This window comes from Gadus morhua, chromosome 3 (genome assembly GCF_902167405.1).
Source record: "Gadus morhua chromosome 3, gadMor3.0, whole genome shotgun sequence".
NCBI classification, from domain to species: Eukaryota; Metazoa; Chordata; class Actinopteri; order Gadiformes; family Gadidae; genus Gadus; species Gadus morhua.
In genome coordinates, this window is record NC_044050.1 from 9,188,707 (window position 1) to 9,203,706 (window position 15,000).

Here is a 15,000-nt window from a genome sequence, read left to right on the forward strand (position 1 = left end):
AGGGACTAGGAATTTCTTTATTATTACTGCGATGATTATTTTTATTGCTATAATCATCGGAGACATAGACGCTACGGAGCTCCCTCGGCCTGCCTGGAGGTTTCTGTCTGGCCGTCACGACAGCAGGTTCAACCAATGGCAGCAGGGGACGACCAATGGGGGATGGAAACCAAAGCCAGCACCCTGTGGCTGACTGCTCGCTGTCCCTATCCCTCAGTGGGTGTCCATTGGTTTCACCTGCTGACGAGAGATGGGCGATCTCAAGATGGCGATAATGTGTGTATGTGTGTGTGTGTGAGTGAGCCTCTTTGTATGTTATGTTGCTGTGTTTGTCACGTATCTGGTGTGTGTGTCCATGTTGGCCATGCCCAGAGGCCAGGTCTGGGGGGGGGGGGGGGGGGGGGGGGAGGCGGAGGCGCGGAGGGCATTGGCCAACATGAACAGCCCCCGGCGGGGCAGGGGATACGGAGATCGTAGCCATGCAACAGAGGGTGCGAGGAAACACATGCAGGCATGCAGCACAACAACCCCCCCCCCCCACCCCGGCCCACCGCCCGCATGTTCAGCGCCCAACGCCCCCTGAGGAGACACAGAGCATGCGGCATGCGACCCCACCTGACTCCCGTTCTGACCCCTCCACCCGCCACCCGCCCAGCTACGCCCTCATCCCGACCATGGTGTCACGATACAAGCAGCCGTGCGTCCGCAGGGCGGAGTCTGCACAGCCACGGAGGATCCATTGAGCGGATCGCTGGGCTGTGTTCTGGAGAGTGGTCTCTCGCTCTACTTTGTGGCTGTTGGTGTTTTTTTTTTATTTTTTGTGTGAGTTCAGATGAGGTCAGATTGTACTCCTCGGACTGCATGATGTGTGCTCATCAGGGTCAGATCTCTCGACGCTGAAGGGGTTCCGTCATGAATGGGGTTCATTCAGGTGAATTCCGGTGAATTCAGGTGAATTCCGGGGAATTCAGGTTAATTCAGGTTAATTCAGGTTAATGATTAAGAGCTGAAGGATTCGAGCCGTGTGGTATTTCCTGGAAGGAGATACAGCTTAAAACCCCCAAAAAAATCTAGAAATAAAAGAGGAGATTAAAAAAGAAATGATTGACATATTCAGAGTTTATCTTTTGTCTTACGTCCGACCAAAAGGGGAGGGGGGGGGGGGGGGGGGGGGGGGTGGGTAGGGATGGGAGGAGCCCATGGGGGACAGCGGTTAGTAGGTGGATCTTAGTGGTTCTAAACTCAGAGATGAGATGACGTGTTACAGATAAAAAAGTGAGATAATGAAGAGGAGGGTTCGTGAGATTAGAAATAGAGCCGTGACAACTGCAAAGAAGAATCCCGATTTGATGAGAGTTTCAGAAGTAGCACCAAAAGAAAGAAAAAAAGAACTATAGGTAGTGGGAAGGGGCATGTGTTGATACTGAAAGAGGCAGAGCGAGATAATAGAGAGAGAGACGGAGGGGGAGAGAGAGAGAGAGAGAGAAGAGGGAGTGAGAAAGAGCGGGGGGAGGGGGGTAAGGGGTAAAGGACAAGACAAGTGTCACAACAAAAAACAAAGACACAGACGAAGAAACGCTGTCAAAGAAACCACCGAGAAAACACGAGCTGTCAGACCGGTCTCAAACCCTAACGCTCGTTCCAAGAGGTCAAAGCTCATGAGCTTGGGAATTTAAACAGATTCAGGTTTCCGAGGCAACAAGACAGCTGACTTTGCCTTCTCGGCGCTCTCACGGAAGACAAGAAAGCGTATTATTTCTCATCTCCAAAAAAACCCCAGAGAATGTGAGATGGTTCAACAAGTGTGGAGGTCAGGCAGAGGGTTGGATGGACAGATGGATGGACGGATGAGGGCTTACGTTACAGACCAGAGACAGCAGAGAGGGAGAGGGACGGACAGGTAGACAAGGAGAGACAGTGCAGAGAGGAGAGATGGATGGAGGTGGAGCTACATGGATTTCGCATGAGAATGACATCATTCAATCACAGGGGGAGGATGGAAAGACGAAGAGAGGCTGAAAAAGAGAGAAGGAAAGAGGACAGAGACTGATTCAAGTCAGGATTTGGAGAGAATCTGAGATGGACACGGATGAGAGGGAGGAGGAGGAGGAGGAGGAGGAGGTGGTGTTAAGTGACAATAGGGATGGAGTGTAAGGTGGGAGGAGACTAAACATGAGGTGGGAGGAGACGAGGTGAGGACATGAGGATATGAGGAGGTGAGGTAAGGAGGTGAGGAGGTTAACAGAAGGACATGGCGCTTGACCAAGGTCTTGATATCATCGGTCCAAAGCGCCAAATACTAATGAATAGTATGAGTCAAAGAAAATTCAGAATATCTTTCCTCTCCGAATCAAGTGGAAAAACACAAGGAAGAAAAGATACAAAGCCAAAATTCCCAAAAGCCCTAGAAGAGTCCCAGCTACACCTAGCCCAATTTGTTGGCTCATCTTGTTTGTGTGTTCATGAGTTGGTTGTGTGTGAATGCGTATGTGTGTGTGTGTGTGTGTGTGTGCGTGTATGTCAGAGTGTTTGTGTGTGTGTGTGTGTGTGTGTGTGTGTGTGTGTGTGTGTGTGTGCCATCCACAGAAGCAATGGAGCCAGAGGACTGAATGCACACCTCCTTGCCACTTCTTCTGTACCTGCATCGTCAGCAATCCACCGCACTAGTCGACTCGGGATTGGAACCCTTGCCCTTCTGCAGTTTCAATATGCTTTGTTCTGTGTTCACATACAAGAGATTTAACCTGTTGCGGTTTGGTTCAGCCACGGGTCATCTTTTACAGGTGACGCACGGTAAATGGGACCTATTTCTTCTTTTTAGGATGTTTTTTTTGAAAATATGCAATTAATGCTCTAAATACAATGAAAATGTTGCATGATGACTTACAATCTCAACCTCAAATCGAAGTCGTCTACATAAAGCAACAGCCATTTGCTTCCCCGCCTCAAATAAAAAAAAGCCCTGCTAAATTGAGCTATTAGCTCAATCTTTTCAATATTTTTTTACTGCTTAATCGCGGACGTCATGAACACCAAGTTCATCCTAAAATGAAGGAATTTCTTTCTTTATTCTTTTATATCTCTGGTATCTCTGTGTGGTCAGGTGGGCGTGCATGTATGCGTCCGTGCGGGCTGCAGAGGAATTGGCAAAGCTTCCTCTCGTTCCTTTACCCCTGCGGACTGGCTGTCCGGAGCCCGGGGAACCACGGGGGAAAACCACCAGGGAGAACGAAAAAAAACCAAATCAAAGAACCCCCACTATCACTTTCACTATCACTCCATTCCACCACAGAAGCCCCCCCACCCCGCGGGTTTGTCGGTCAGCAAGGAGGGAACAGCACTCAGCGGACAAATCACCACCATGGAAAATAATAATAAGAGGAAGAAGAATACCTGAACAAAACCAATAACACACACGACCACGCGCACGCACACGCGCGCGCACACACACACACACACACGACGAGGGAGAGTATACACCGCTGGGAAAGGGGTTCGAGGGGTCACGGGTAAGGGATGAGGGTGGTGGGGCAGGGGAGGAGGGGAGGTAAGAGTGGGTGGGAGGAGGAGTCACCATAGGAACAAGGGAGGGATGGGAGAGGGGGAGGGGAGGGAGGTGAGGTGAGGAAGGGGGTAGGGAGGGAGAGAGAGGGAGGAAGGGTTTGGGGGGGGGGGGTCTACCTTATAGGCCACCCGCGCTGGACACCTCTTCCCGAGGCCAAGAGGTGGACACATGTGTCTTAGCATCTGATACATGTCTGTATAAGTGATCCTGCCGCTGGGGTGGTCGCACGCACCATTCACGCACCATGCACACGCATGCACATTCACACGCACACACATATACACACACACACACACACACACAAGCACAGGCACACATCCACACACACACACACACACACACACACACACACACACACACACACACACACACACACACACACACACACACACACACACACACACACGCACGCGCATACTTACACACATACTCATCCACACAGACACACACACACACACACAGGCACACGCAAACACACAAACACACACACACACACACACACACCACCGCGACCACCACCACCACGACCGCCGCCACGCATCCACAACAGAGGACAACAAGGAAACGAAAGCAAACACAATGCGGGGGAGGGGGGAGAGAGACGGAGGAGGTGTGTCGAGGAGAGGACGACAGGAGGAGGTAACAGAAGGAAAGAAGGAGGGGAGGGGGGGGGGACAAATACACACAGGTTATTGTTCTGTAGCCGCGAACACGCGTGGTGAGCGAGAGAGAGAGAGAGAGAGAGGTGATATATATATAGAGAGAGAGGGAGCGTCTTCTGTGGTTCTACTCTGGTACGTTGTTCAATGTGAGGAGGAGAGGAGAGAGGAAGAGATGAAAGGAAAGGAGGAGGAAACAGAAGGGCAGCGGAGAGGAGAGGAGAGGAGAGGAGTGGAGAGGGGGAGAGAAGGAGAGGTGAGAGGATTGGATAGAAGGGGAAGAGAGGAGAGGGGAGAGGAGAGGAAGAGACGATAGGAGAGGAGAGGCAGAGAGGAGAGGAAGAGAGGAGGGGAGAGGATAGGGAGAGAGGAGAGGAGAGGAGAGGAGAGGAGGAGAAAGGGGGAGAGAAGAGTAGTAGTAGGGAGGGTTTTTGGGGGAATTGGACGAGGCCGGGCGTACGTTTTAGTTCGTTAGTTATTGTTAGGACGTTCTATGCGAGGGGCGGAAGGGTTGATTCAGGCTCTAGTTGTATCCCTTCTTTCGCGCCCGTATAGAACGGGCAGAGGGCTGCGGGACAGCTCAGTGACACATGAATGCAGGTCAAAGGTCAATGCAGGTCCATGACAGTGATCCACCTCGCTAACAGCACTGATCGATTAGCCGCCCTGGGTCGCTAGGGTCCAGAGCTAGTTGCTCAAATTGTTAGCATAAGTGCAACACAAACTAGTGTGCCTGATTTGCCTTGTGTTCACTTTGCGACTCTTCCGTCTGAAATGTCTGTCTATGGGGCGTTGATTTAGACCTACTAGTCAATATAATATAACCAAAAAGTGTCAATAATCAACCAATCTGAATATCTGCCAGGGATTATCATTAACTTGTTGTCTTGTACATATTTGCAAAGCCAAATTGTGTAGACAACAGGTTCACAAAGGGTGGACCAAAGAAGTGGTTGGGAGAAGTTGCAAATTCCAACACATTGCTGGACAACTAAAGCCCACCCACAAAGACCCTTGGCACGCTTATTGGTGCGGTCCAAATGGAGGAAAGTGGGGGAACCATTGCAGACTGATGCTTTAAACAAAATGAACAAGGCAAATTAGGCTAGGCTAGGATAGGCTAGGCTAGTGTAATGTTTTTTCAATGTCCAATGGCTAAAACAGAGAAGTGGTCAGTGTACAAACCCCAGCTTATCCCCATTTCCCTTCCCCTTACTTCACATATTCATGCTTTAAATTTTTCATTCATCTAGCCATCCATTCACTCAATCATTCATTTTCTCATCATCATCGTCATCCTTCATGCTTTCAGACACAGGCGCTCACAAAACATTAACTCCCAACTCAACACCGTAGCCATACACAAAGAGAGTTGGGCCATGTCCAGTCATGACTTGCAACACCACTTAAAGTACATAGGATACGATAGAATGTACTTTATTAACGCCATCTCATCTCATTCTCTTTAAGTGAATAAGATAAAATGGGATGTTCTTTAATCATCCCAGATGGAAATATTAAGGGTTTTTATGGTGAACCAGACCCGAACTATATCCTTATCTTGTAATTCAGAACCAGAGAATGGCTCTCATCTCAATGGCTGGCCACCATAAGAGCCTCCAGGAACTAACAACCACCGTGGAGGGCTGATGCGTCCTCCTCGGCCTCCTTAAGTAGATAATTATATCAAGGTTGGCTAATTAATTCAATGAAGAGTCCTGGTTTAGGAAACGGACGTATAAGACAGTGGTCCAGAGGCTAATGACATCAGGGTCTCCTCTAAGGTCCCCTTTAGGTAACCCTGTTAGCTACCGTTAGCATCTAGCCACCGAGCAATTAGCATGCTAGCAGTGATGGACCAGAATCTGGGCCAAAATGTCTTTGTGTATGCCCCTATCCCATACATGATCATGAACAACCCTCCCATCCCCTGATCCCCGCCCCCCGTCCCACCCAGCCCATACTAGAACAATGCACATGACTAGACCACACGACTATAGCCTCTGGGAGGGTGTACCCTGGGGACAGGTGAGGGGGTCTGCGCGTGCCCTAGCGCCCAGCGTGAGCGGTGCAATGGCGAGTGCGGTGCACACTATTTTCATGCTCCAAACACACACCACTACAGGCATGTGTGTGCATTCGCATGTGTGTGTGTGTGTGTGTGTGTGTGTGTGTGTGTGTGTGTGTGTGTGTGTGTGTGTGTGTGTGTGTGAGAGAGGGCATACACAAGAGCGTTTGCATTTTAACTCTGCACATTTCTGCATTGTCCCAAACATTCTCATTCTCATATCAGAATGCATTGACAGTAGAACACCCAAGTCAAACAGCTCTCTAAGGATGGAATGAGGTTACCCAACACAAAAGGTGATGACAGTGCTACTCAGAAACCAAACCCAAAAGCAACCCGATGCGAGAACAACGTTGATTCAAAGTGTGTGCAGAAGGGAGACATTCATGGCAGTGTCTAAGAGGCGAGCAGGTGGTTGCGTTGAAGGCTGTGTTCCAAACCTTGCAGGCCACCCTATGTGGGCATTTCTTGCCAAGGCCCAGGGGAGGGGAGATAACCCGTAATAAACTGTACATATCCTTATAATGTATGCGCCCGCTGCAAGAGAGATACAGGAGGTTAGGAGGTTAGGGTGTGAGGCAGCAGCAACAGGCACGCACACACACACACACACACACACACACACACACACACACACACACACACACACACACACACACACACACACACACACACACACACACACACACAGGCTTGCACACACACGCACACACACACACACACACACACACACACACACACACACACACACACACACACACACACACACACACACACACACACACACACACACACACACACACAAGATAGTGAGAGCGAGAGTGAGAGAGCAAGCGCGAGAGCGAGAGAGGAAGAGAGAGAGAGAGAGTGGTGGGGAGAAAGGGGAAGTGGGAGTAGGACAGAGAGATAAAGAGAAAGAAGAGAGAGGGTGAACATCCAGAATCACACACACGTACACTCCGGCACAGACAATATGCACAGATTATTTAAGATGGAAGAAAGAGAGGCCGAGAGGTAGAGAGTGATAAATAGATAGATAGATAGATAGAGTGAAACACACCACAGCAGCGGTCTGTTGTTTTGAACAGGATAGAAGTTCTAGGCTTAGATTGTATTTTACATTCCACACAGTTAACATCCTTACAGTTCTAGTGTTGCGTGGGGAAAGTTCTGCAGAAGAAGAGTATGTGAGCATCTTAGTGGGTGTGTGTGTGTGTGTGTTTGTGTTTGTGTCTGTGTGTGTGTGTCGGTGTGTGTGTGTGCTGGTGCATTCTTTACTCACCAGGCTGCAGGGTCGTATTCAGCCCATATTCTTACATACTCGTCCAAGTGATGCGGCCCCAGGATGGACGAGTCCCGTGTCAGGTACTCAAAGTTGTCCATGATGACGGCCACAAACAGGTTCAGCATCTGCACCCAGCACAGAGCTCCCACTCAAACACAAGGCTCTGGGAGGCCATGCACACACTGCTAATTCTTACCTTTCAGTCCAAATCTCAAATATAAATCACTGCAATGTCACTCACAGTCAAATTCTGAAATTGAAATCAATCAATTTCAAACGTGAATTCAATTTCACGTTTGAAAAAACAGGGATGAGTAGGAAGCAGGTAGTCTCACCAGGAAGGAGCAGAGGAAGATGAAGGAGACGAAGTAGGTGTAGGCGAAGGTGCTGCCGCACTCTGGCTCAGGGTTCCCAGACAGCTTGTCACACTCCTTCCCCCCGAGACAGGCCAACATGATCTCATGCCACGCCTCGCCCGTCGCACTCCTACACACACACACACACACACACACACACACACACACACACACACACACACACACACACACACACACACACACACACACACACACACACACACACACACACACACACACACACACACACACACACACACGTACACAAACACAGACACATAACCATACACATACACAAGCACATGAAGGCTCAAAATCACACACACACACACACACACACACACACACACACACACACACACACACACACACACACACACACACACACACACACACACACACACACACACACACACACAATTATACATATTTATACACATCATTATAATTATATTTAATTGAGCGAGAGAGACAGAGAGAGAGACAGAGACAAAGAGAGAGACAAAGAGTCGGGGAGACAAAGAGAAAGAGACAAGCGACAGAGAGAGAGACAGAGAGGGAGAGAGGGAGAGACAGACATATAGAGAGGGAGAGAGAAAGAGACAGAGAGAGAGACAGAGAGAGAGAGACAGAGAGAGAGACAGAGAGAGAGACAGAGAGAGAGAGAGAAAAAGACAGAGGGCCCTATTTTAACAGTCTGAAACGTAAGTGAGAAATGCAAAACGGAAGTAGTTTGCGGGTCTCTGGTGCTGTTGCTATTATACCGGTGAATAAATGACACTTGCGCCCAACGCAAATCTAAAATGGGTTGGTCTGAATACCGGTAGGTGTGTTTTGGGCGTAACATGCAATAACCCAATAAGAGTGCCATCTCCCATCCCCTTTAAGAGCCATGAGCGCATTTGAAACTGACAAGTTGATATTTTGACAGTGCGTCTCCCCTGAAACAGATGCATGACCACATGCATTTTTAACTTCAAATGGCTCAGTTTATGTCCAAATGTTCAAAAATACTGAGTTGTCATGTACATTTTGGCAAACAGAACTTAACACATATACATATTATATGCAGTCCTGTGGCCGCAACTGTGGGTCTATTTAATGATATGCGGCAATACATTAACAAACATTGTTTCTTACCAGCATTGTATACATCATCATTATCAACTTGTGTTCATAATATGCATGTGTGCCCCCGTTAATACACATTGCCACGGACTGTATTATGCGTTAGCTTACGTGTTTAGTTTGCATGTGTTTAAACAGACACACGAGCGGCAAGCATCGCCCTCATCCATTCATTCTTTTTAACACTCACTCGTGGTAAAACTCTGTTTCCTCACGATCAAATACTCATCAATCCTAAAAGTTATGGGCTTGTACACGATGCCTGTGTCAAGAAAATATGTGTTTTCTGTACAGTGTTTGCAGATGCATTGATTTAAAAGTACAACTTATTACCGCTGCATCAGCTGTTCTTTCCCAAATAATTTAACCAACGTTATCATTTACCCTAAAACAAGATTTTGTTTTGGAAGGTTAGGATATACTCTGCTCGAGTTTATTATTGTTATTATTATTATTTTATCGCATGACATAGCCTACTATAGTCTTCATTCATGCAGCCCCTAAAACAATCCACATGCTATTATGATGCAGTTTCACACATATGAACATCTTTGACATCATAATATTTAAATTAGGCTAATTGTTTGCATGTTTGTGCTGTGTATAGCCTACGTGTGTGTAAGCTTATGTTACAGACCTGCCTAGGCACCTCAAAATAGCAACACCAACTGCGCTATCAGCTAGGGCACTTAAACCAGGATTTTTTCACTCAGTGGTGCAATTGCAAAGTCGATCTGTAAGATAGAACCATGTATCATTTGCGCCGGAACACGCCTCTACTTTGCGCCAACACGCCACTCAGGGCGCAAGTGTAGTGACGCAAATTTGCTGGGGGGGGAAATCAGCTTTGCGCCGGGTGCAACTAGCAAGGATACATGCGTCTGTGTCGAAAGTAAATTGCGCTGGGTGCAAGATAGGGCCCGGAGAGAGAAAGAGAGTCTGACCTGAACAGCAGCATCAGAGCCATGATGAAGGTCCTAAAGTTGTTGTGCTCGTTGACGGCCCCCTCCCCCACCGCTTCCAGGGCGAGATTACCAAACAACTGAACCAAACACACACACACACACACACACACACACACACACACACACACACACACACACACACACACACACACACACACACACACACACACACACACACACACACACACACATTTGTTTGGTGGATGAAAACAGGACTTTTTCACCATCACCTTCATCATCATGATCCTCATCGTCATGCTAACCAAGACCTTTTGGCGGCGGCGGCGGCGGCACTCACCTGCATGCCGATGATGGCGTATATGAAGAAGAGCATGGCGATCAGCAGACACACGTAGGGCAGCGCCTGGGGGGGGGCAACACCAGTGTGTGAAAGTGTGTTTGCCTTCCCGTCCTCTTGAGGACACACAATGAGGACCTCACGTCAGCCAGGGGCTAACACGTGTGGGACTTCTTTCAAGACCGTATGTGTGAAAAACAGAGCATCATACATTTGCTCCAATTACTTGTATATATTTTACAACATATTTACGGATATTCTTATTGAAATATTGATTGTTGTTTGCCCTGACAATATAGGAACATACTGCTTTTTTTGTTGCTACCGTTAATAACAAAAGTCCACTAAGTCCCTGGAAGACCGCTATTCCTTCTAAAGGTTTCTAACCATACCTAGAAGAACTGTGTAGAAGGAAGGTGTTCCTTCTCAAGGTTTATAACCACCCTTGGAAGGAGGGATCCCTCTCTGTTTTTCTCCTCACGGTTCCTTCCCTCCGGGTTCGGGGAGTTTTTCCGAGTCCTTTAGGAGGCTTAGGAGCTGTTGCATAAGCAGGCCCACATAACAGACTCCACTCGCCTTCGACCGAACACCAGGCGAAACGATGACTCATGTCAAGTCTGTATTAGAAGGACGTCACTTTTAAGCCCGAGAGCAAATATCGCTCTCCTACTTGTAGTAGGCACACAAACAAGAAGTGTAATCGCATTGTTTTAACAGAGCAGAGCACACAGGAGCCCGAGTGGAGCGTGGGCTGTCTTTGTGTTCCGCTCGCTTCAAATAGGACTGCAGTCTATTTCAGAACAGAACATTCAACAGCATTAACCCGCGTCTGTCCCCGACACAGCCGTGGGCCGTGGGCTGTGGGCTTCACGGCGACGGCAAGAACAGACAGCTCAACACTCGCTGAGATGAGGAGTCGTGTGTGGATGCTGAGGCTGTGGGGGACCACAGTGACGGCCAGGCGTCCGGCCCCATCAGTACCTTGAAGGACTGGACGAAGGTCCACAGAAGGATCCGTATGGTCTCCCCCTGTCTGAGAAGCTTGATGAGACGTGCTGCTCGGAACAGCCTCAGGAAGCTCAGGTTGATGAAGTTGTTCTGGAACACAACCCACACGCACATATCACCCACCGAATGGAGCGCACAGTCCACGCGCTGCCTGACCTCATCACAACACACACACACACGCGGTCACACACACGCACACACACACACACACTAACCTCAACCCAACACACACTAACCTCATCACAACACACACCCTAACCTCAACACAACACACACACACACACACACACACACACACACACACACACACACACACACACACACACACACACACACACACACACACACACTCCCTAACCTCAAAACAACACACACACTCCCTAACCTCGATACAACACACACACACACACACACACACACACACACACACACACACACACACACACACACACACACACACACACACACACACACACACACACACACACACACACACACACACACACACACAATAACCTCCACACAACACACACACACTCCATAAACTCAAGACAACCCAACACACTAACAAACACCATCTCTAACCTCAATTCAACACACCAAGTCACACACTTTCTAACCTCAACACAACAACCAAATACAGAAAACCACACTCCCTAACACAACACACCAACCGTCCCTAACCTCAACATAACGTATACACACACACACACACACACACACACACACACACATACACACACACACACACACACACACACACACACACACACACACACACACACACACACACACACACACACACACACCCTTACCTAAACATAACACACACACTCTAACCGAAAACCAAAATCACAAGGTAGTGAGAAATAGAGAGAAACACAGAGCTAAAGAGACAGGCAGAGAGAGAGAGAGACAGAGACAGAGACAGAGAGAGAGAGAGAGAGAGAGAGAGAGAGAGAGAGAGAGAGAGAGAGAGAGAGAGAGAGAGAGAGAGAGAGAGAGAGAGAGAGAGAGAGAGAGAGAGGCTGGGACAACCCAAATTAACAAAGAATACCAAATTCTTAACGCATTGTTAATTGGACACAGAGAAACAAAAAAGACAGTCACAAAGTAAATGCAGGGGGGAGAGGGAGGGAGATATACAGAGGGAGAGAAAGAGAGAGAGAGACAGAGAGAGGAGAAGACAGTAGGAAGAGAGAAAGTAAAACGAGACAAAGCTACATTTTAAATCATCTACAGGTCATCATCCAATCTGGTAAACCATTTGTTTTATTTTAAGGGAACCAAATGCACTGATATCTGGGATAGGGAAGGAGTGTGGGGGAAGGGGGGAGGGGGGGGGGGGGGGGGGGGCAGCCGAGAGAGGTAATGGAGTACACTGCACCAAACCTGTCAACCACAGGCCCCTCGACACCCTGCTGACATACATTCACGCTCACGATCACACACACACACACATATATGCACCCAGGCACACACGCACGGACACACACACACACACACACACGGACGCACACAAGCACACCCGCATGCACACACACACACACACGCACAACACACACACACACACACACACACACACACACACACACACACACACACACACACACACACACACACACACACACACACACACACACACACACACACACGCACTCCTAGGCTGGTGAATTGATTCAAACCTCTGTTCTATACCGTTATGCATCTCTCTTTATGCATGTTTCTCTCTATCCCTCTGTCTCTCCTTCTTTCTCTCTCTCTCTATTTATGTCTCTCTATCTCCAGGGCCAATAGCTGGACTCTCTCTCTGATCTCTGCCGCGGTTCTGTGGTTGACAAGTGGAGCACAGGAGCTATGAAGAGGAGCGAGGAGGAGGAAGAGGAGGAGGAGGAGTGATGAAGAGGAGGAGGAAGAGGCGGATGATGAGGAACAGGATGAGGAAGGTGGGGGGGGGGTCAGGGGAGGAGGAGATGAAGGATCAGGAGCGAGGACTGGGCAGCGGATGGACAGTACCAGGCAGCCGGGCCGCGGCTGAGAGCACCAACACATGTCTGCATAGCGTCCATGCAGACCCGGGGGGGCCATGCACATCACACACACCCCCGGGCCCCACGCGCATGTCCAACACACAGGTCACCTGCTGCTGTCACATGCACCTCCTGCATCTACGGCGATGATAGGGGAGGTGTTAAAGATGTCTGTGTGTGCGTTAGTGTGTATGTGTGTCTGTGTTATCTGTAGCACAGTTTGGCAATGTATGCAGAAGCAGATTCCCAGAGAATCACTTCTGACTCCATGTAGTCACACACTGCGAGAGCATTGCACCAAGGGGCCCCTATTTGATGGCATCATTGTAAGCCATTTCAATATCCGTCCGCTTGTGAAGTGTCACATGGCGATGTCCATATAGATCTGGACGGACAATAAATAGGGGCTCTTTGGATCAAATTCTGCGTATGGCACAATGGTGGAGTAAAGAAGGAATTGCGCTTACAATTGAGGACTAAATGGGAGGATTAAATGTGAGGACTAAATGTTAGGATTCATTTTGAGGACTAAATGGGAGGATTAAAAGTGAGGATTAATTGTGAAGTCTAAATGTGAAGGCTAAATCTAAGGACTAATTGTGAGGACTAAATGTGAAGACTAAATGTGACGACTAAATGTGATGACTAAATGTGAAAACTAAATGTGAAGACTAAATGTGATGACTAAATGTGATAACTAAATGTGAAGACTAAATGTGATGACTAAATGTGATAACTAAATGGGAGGATTAAATGTGAAGACTAAATGGGAGGATTAAAAGTGAGGATTAATTGTCAAGACTTAATGTGAAGACTAAATGTGAGGCCTAAATGTGAAGACAAAATGAGAAGACTATAGAATATTGTACATCCTACAAGCAACACTGGAGTAGTTTGTGGTCCAAAGCACCGTGGGGTCTCTTGCTGCTATCGTGTGTGCAGTGTTGTGAATATTTGAAGAGGTGTGTTTGAGTGGGGGACGACTCAGAAGGCTTCCAGGCCCCTCCCCTTGCAGCACATGCAAAGCAATGGGAGGGGGGGGAGGGCACTGAAGGGCAGGGCTGGGCAAGATGTGGGAGAGGGGGAGGGGAAGGGGAGGGGTTTATGCATTGACCAATGACGATGCACAGCAGAAAGCTTTGAGATATAAATTACAAACCAACCAGATTCTACATTGTGCGGAGATGTAGAAGGATGTATGATTTATTTTGCGGCACAGTGTGGGAGGGGTAAAGATTAGTCAGATTGGTTGTTTTTAGTTTTTTGGTTTGTTTGTTTTGACAAGGGATGGGGGATGGGGGGGGGGGGGTCGGTTGATGTTGTCGGTGGGGTTCATAGGCCACCACCACCACCACCACCACCACCACCACCACCACCACCATCGTCGTCGTCATCATCATCATCATTATCATCATCATCACCACAGCACCAACACCAAACAGCATCACGGATGAAGGACACGATGAAGAAGGGTTTCATAGTGCATTTTGATTGGATGGATTTGTTTTTTGTTTGTTTATCACACAAGAAGTAAGGAGGGTAAGGGAGGGTGAGGGGGGGGGGTGAGGGAGCCAACAGAGTAGAAAGTAGAGGTGAAGAAGGCATGTAGAGAGAGATAGGAGAGGAAGAGTACATCAT

General features: G+C 48.3%; 1 protein-coding gene across 13 annotated transcripts in view; it reads right to left on the reverse strand.

Moving 5' to 3' along the window:
• The window catches only part of cacna1ab (calcium channel, voltage-dependent, P/Q type, alpha 1A subunit, b), a gene marked incomplete at its 5' end in the record, with an annotated part of 63,461 nt that overhangs the window by 23,413 nt on the left and 25,048 nt on the right, over window positions 1-15,000 (reverse strand). For 10 of the 13 annotated variants that reach the window (XM_030351857.1, XM_030351863.1, XM_030351856.1 and 7 more), the window contains 6 exon segments: window positions 6,733-6,829; window positions 7,575-7,702; window positions 7,913-8,063; window positions 10,006-10,103; window positions 10,325-10,390; window positions 11,306-11,422. In XM_030351857.1, coding sequence (XP_030207717.1) covers window positions 6,733-6,829; window positions 7,575-7,702; window positions 7,913-8,063; window positions 10,006-10,103; window positions 10,325-10,390; window positions 11,306-11,422 — 657 coding nt within the window. 13 annotated transcript variants of the gene reach the window in all.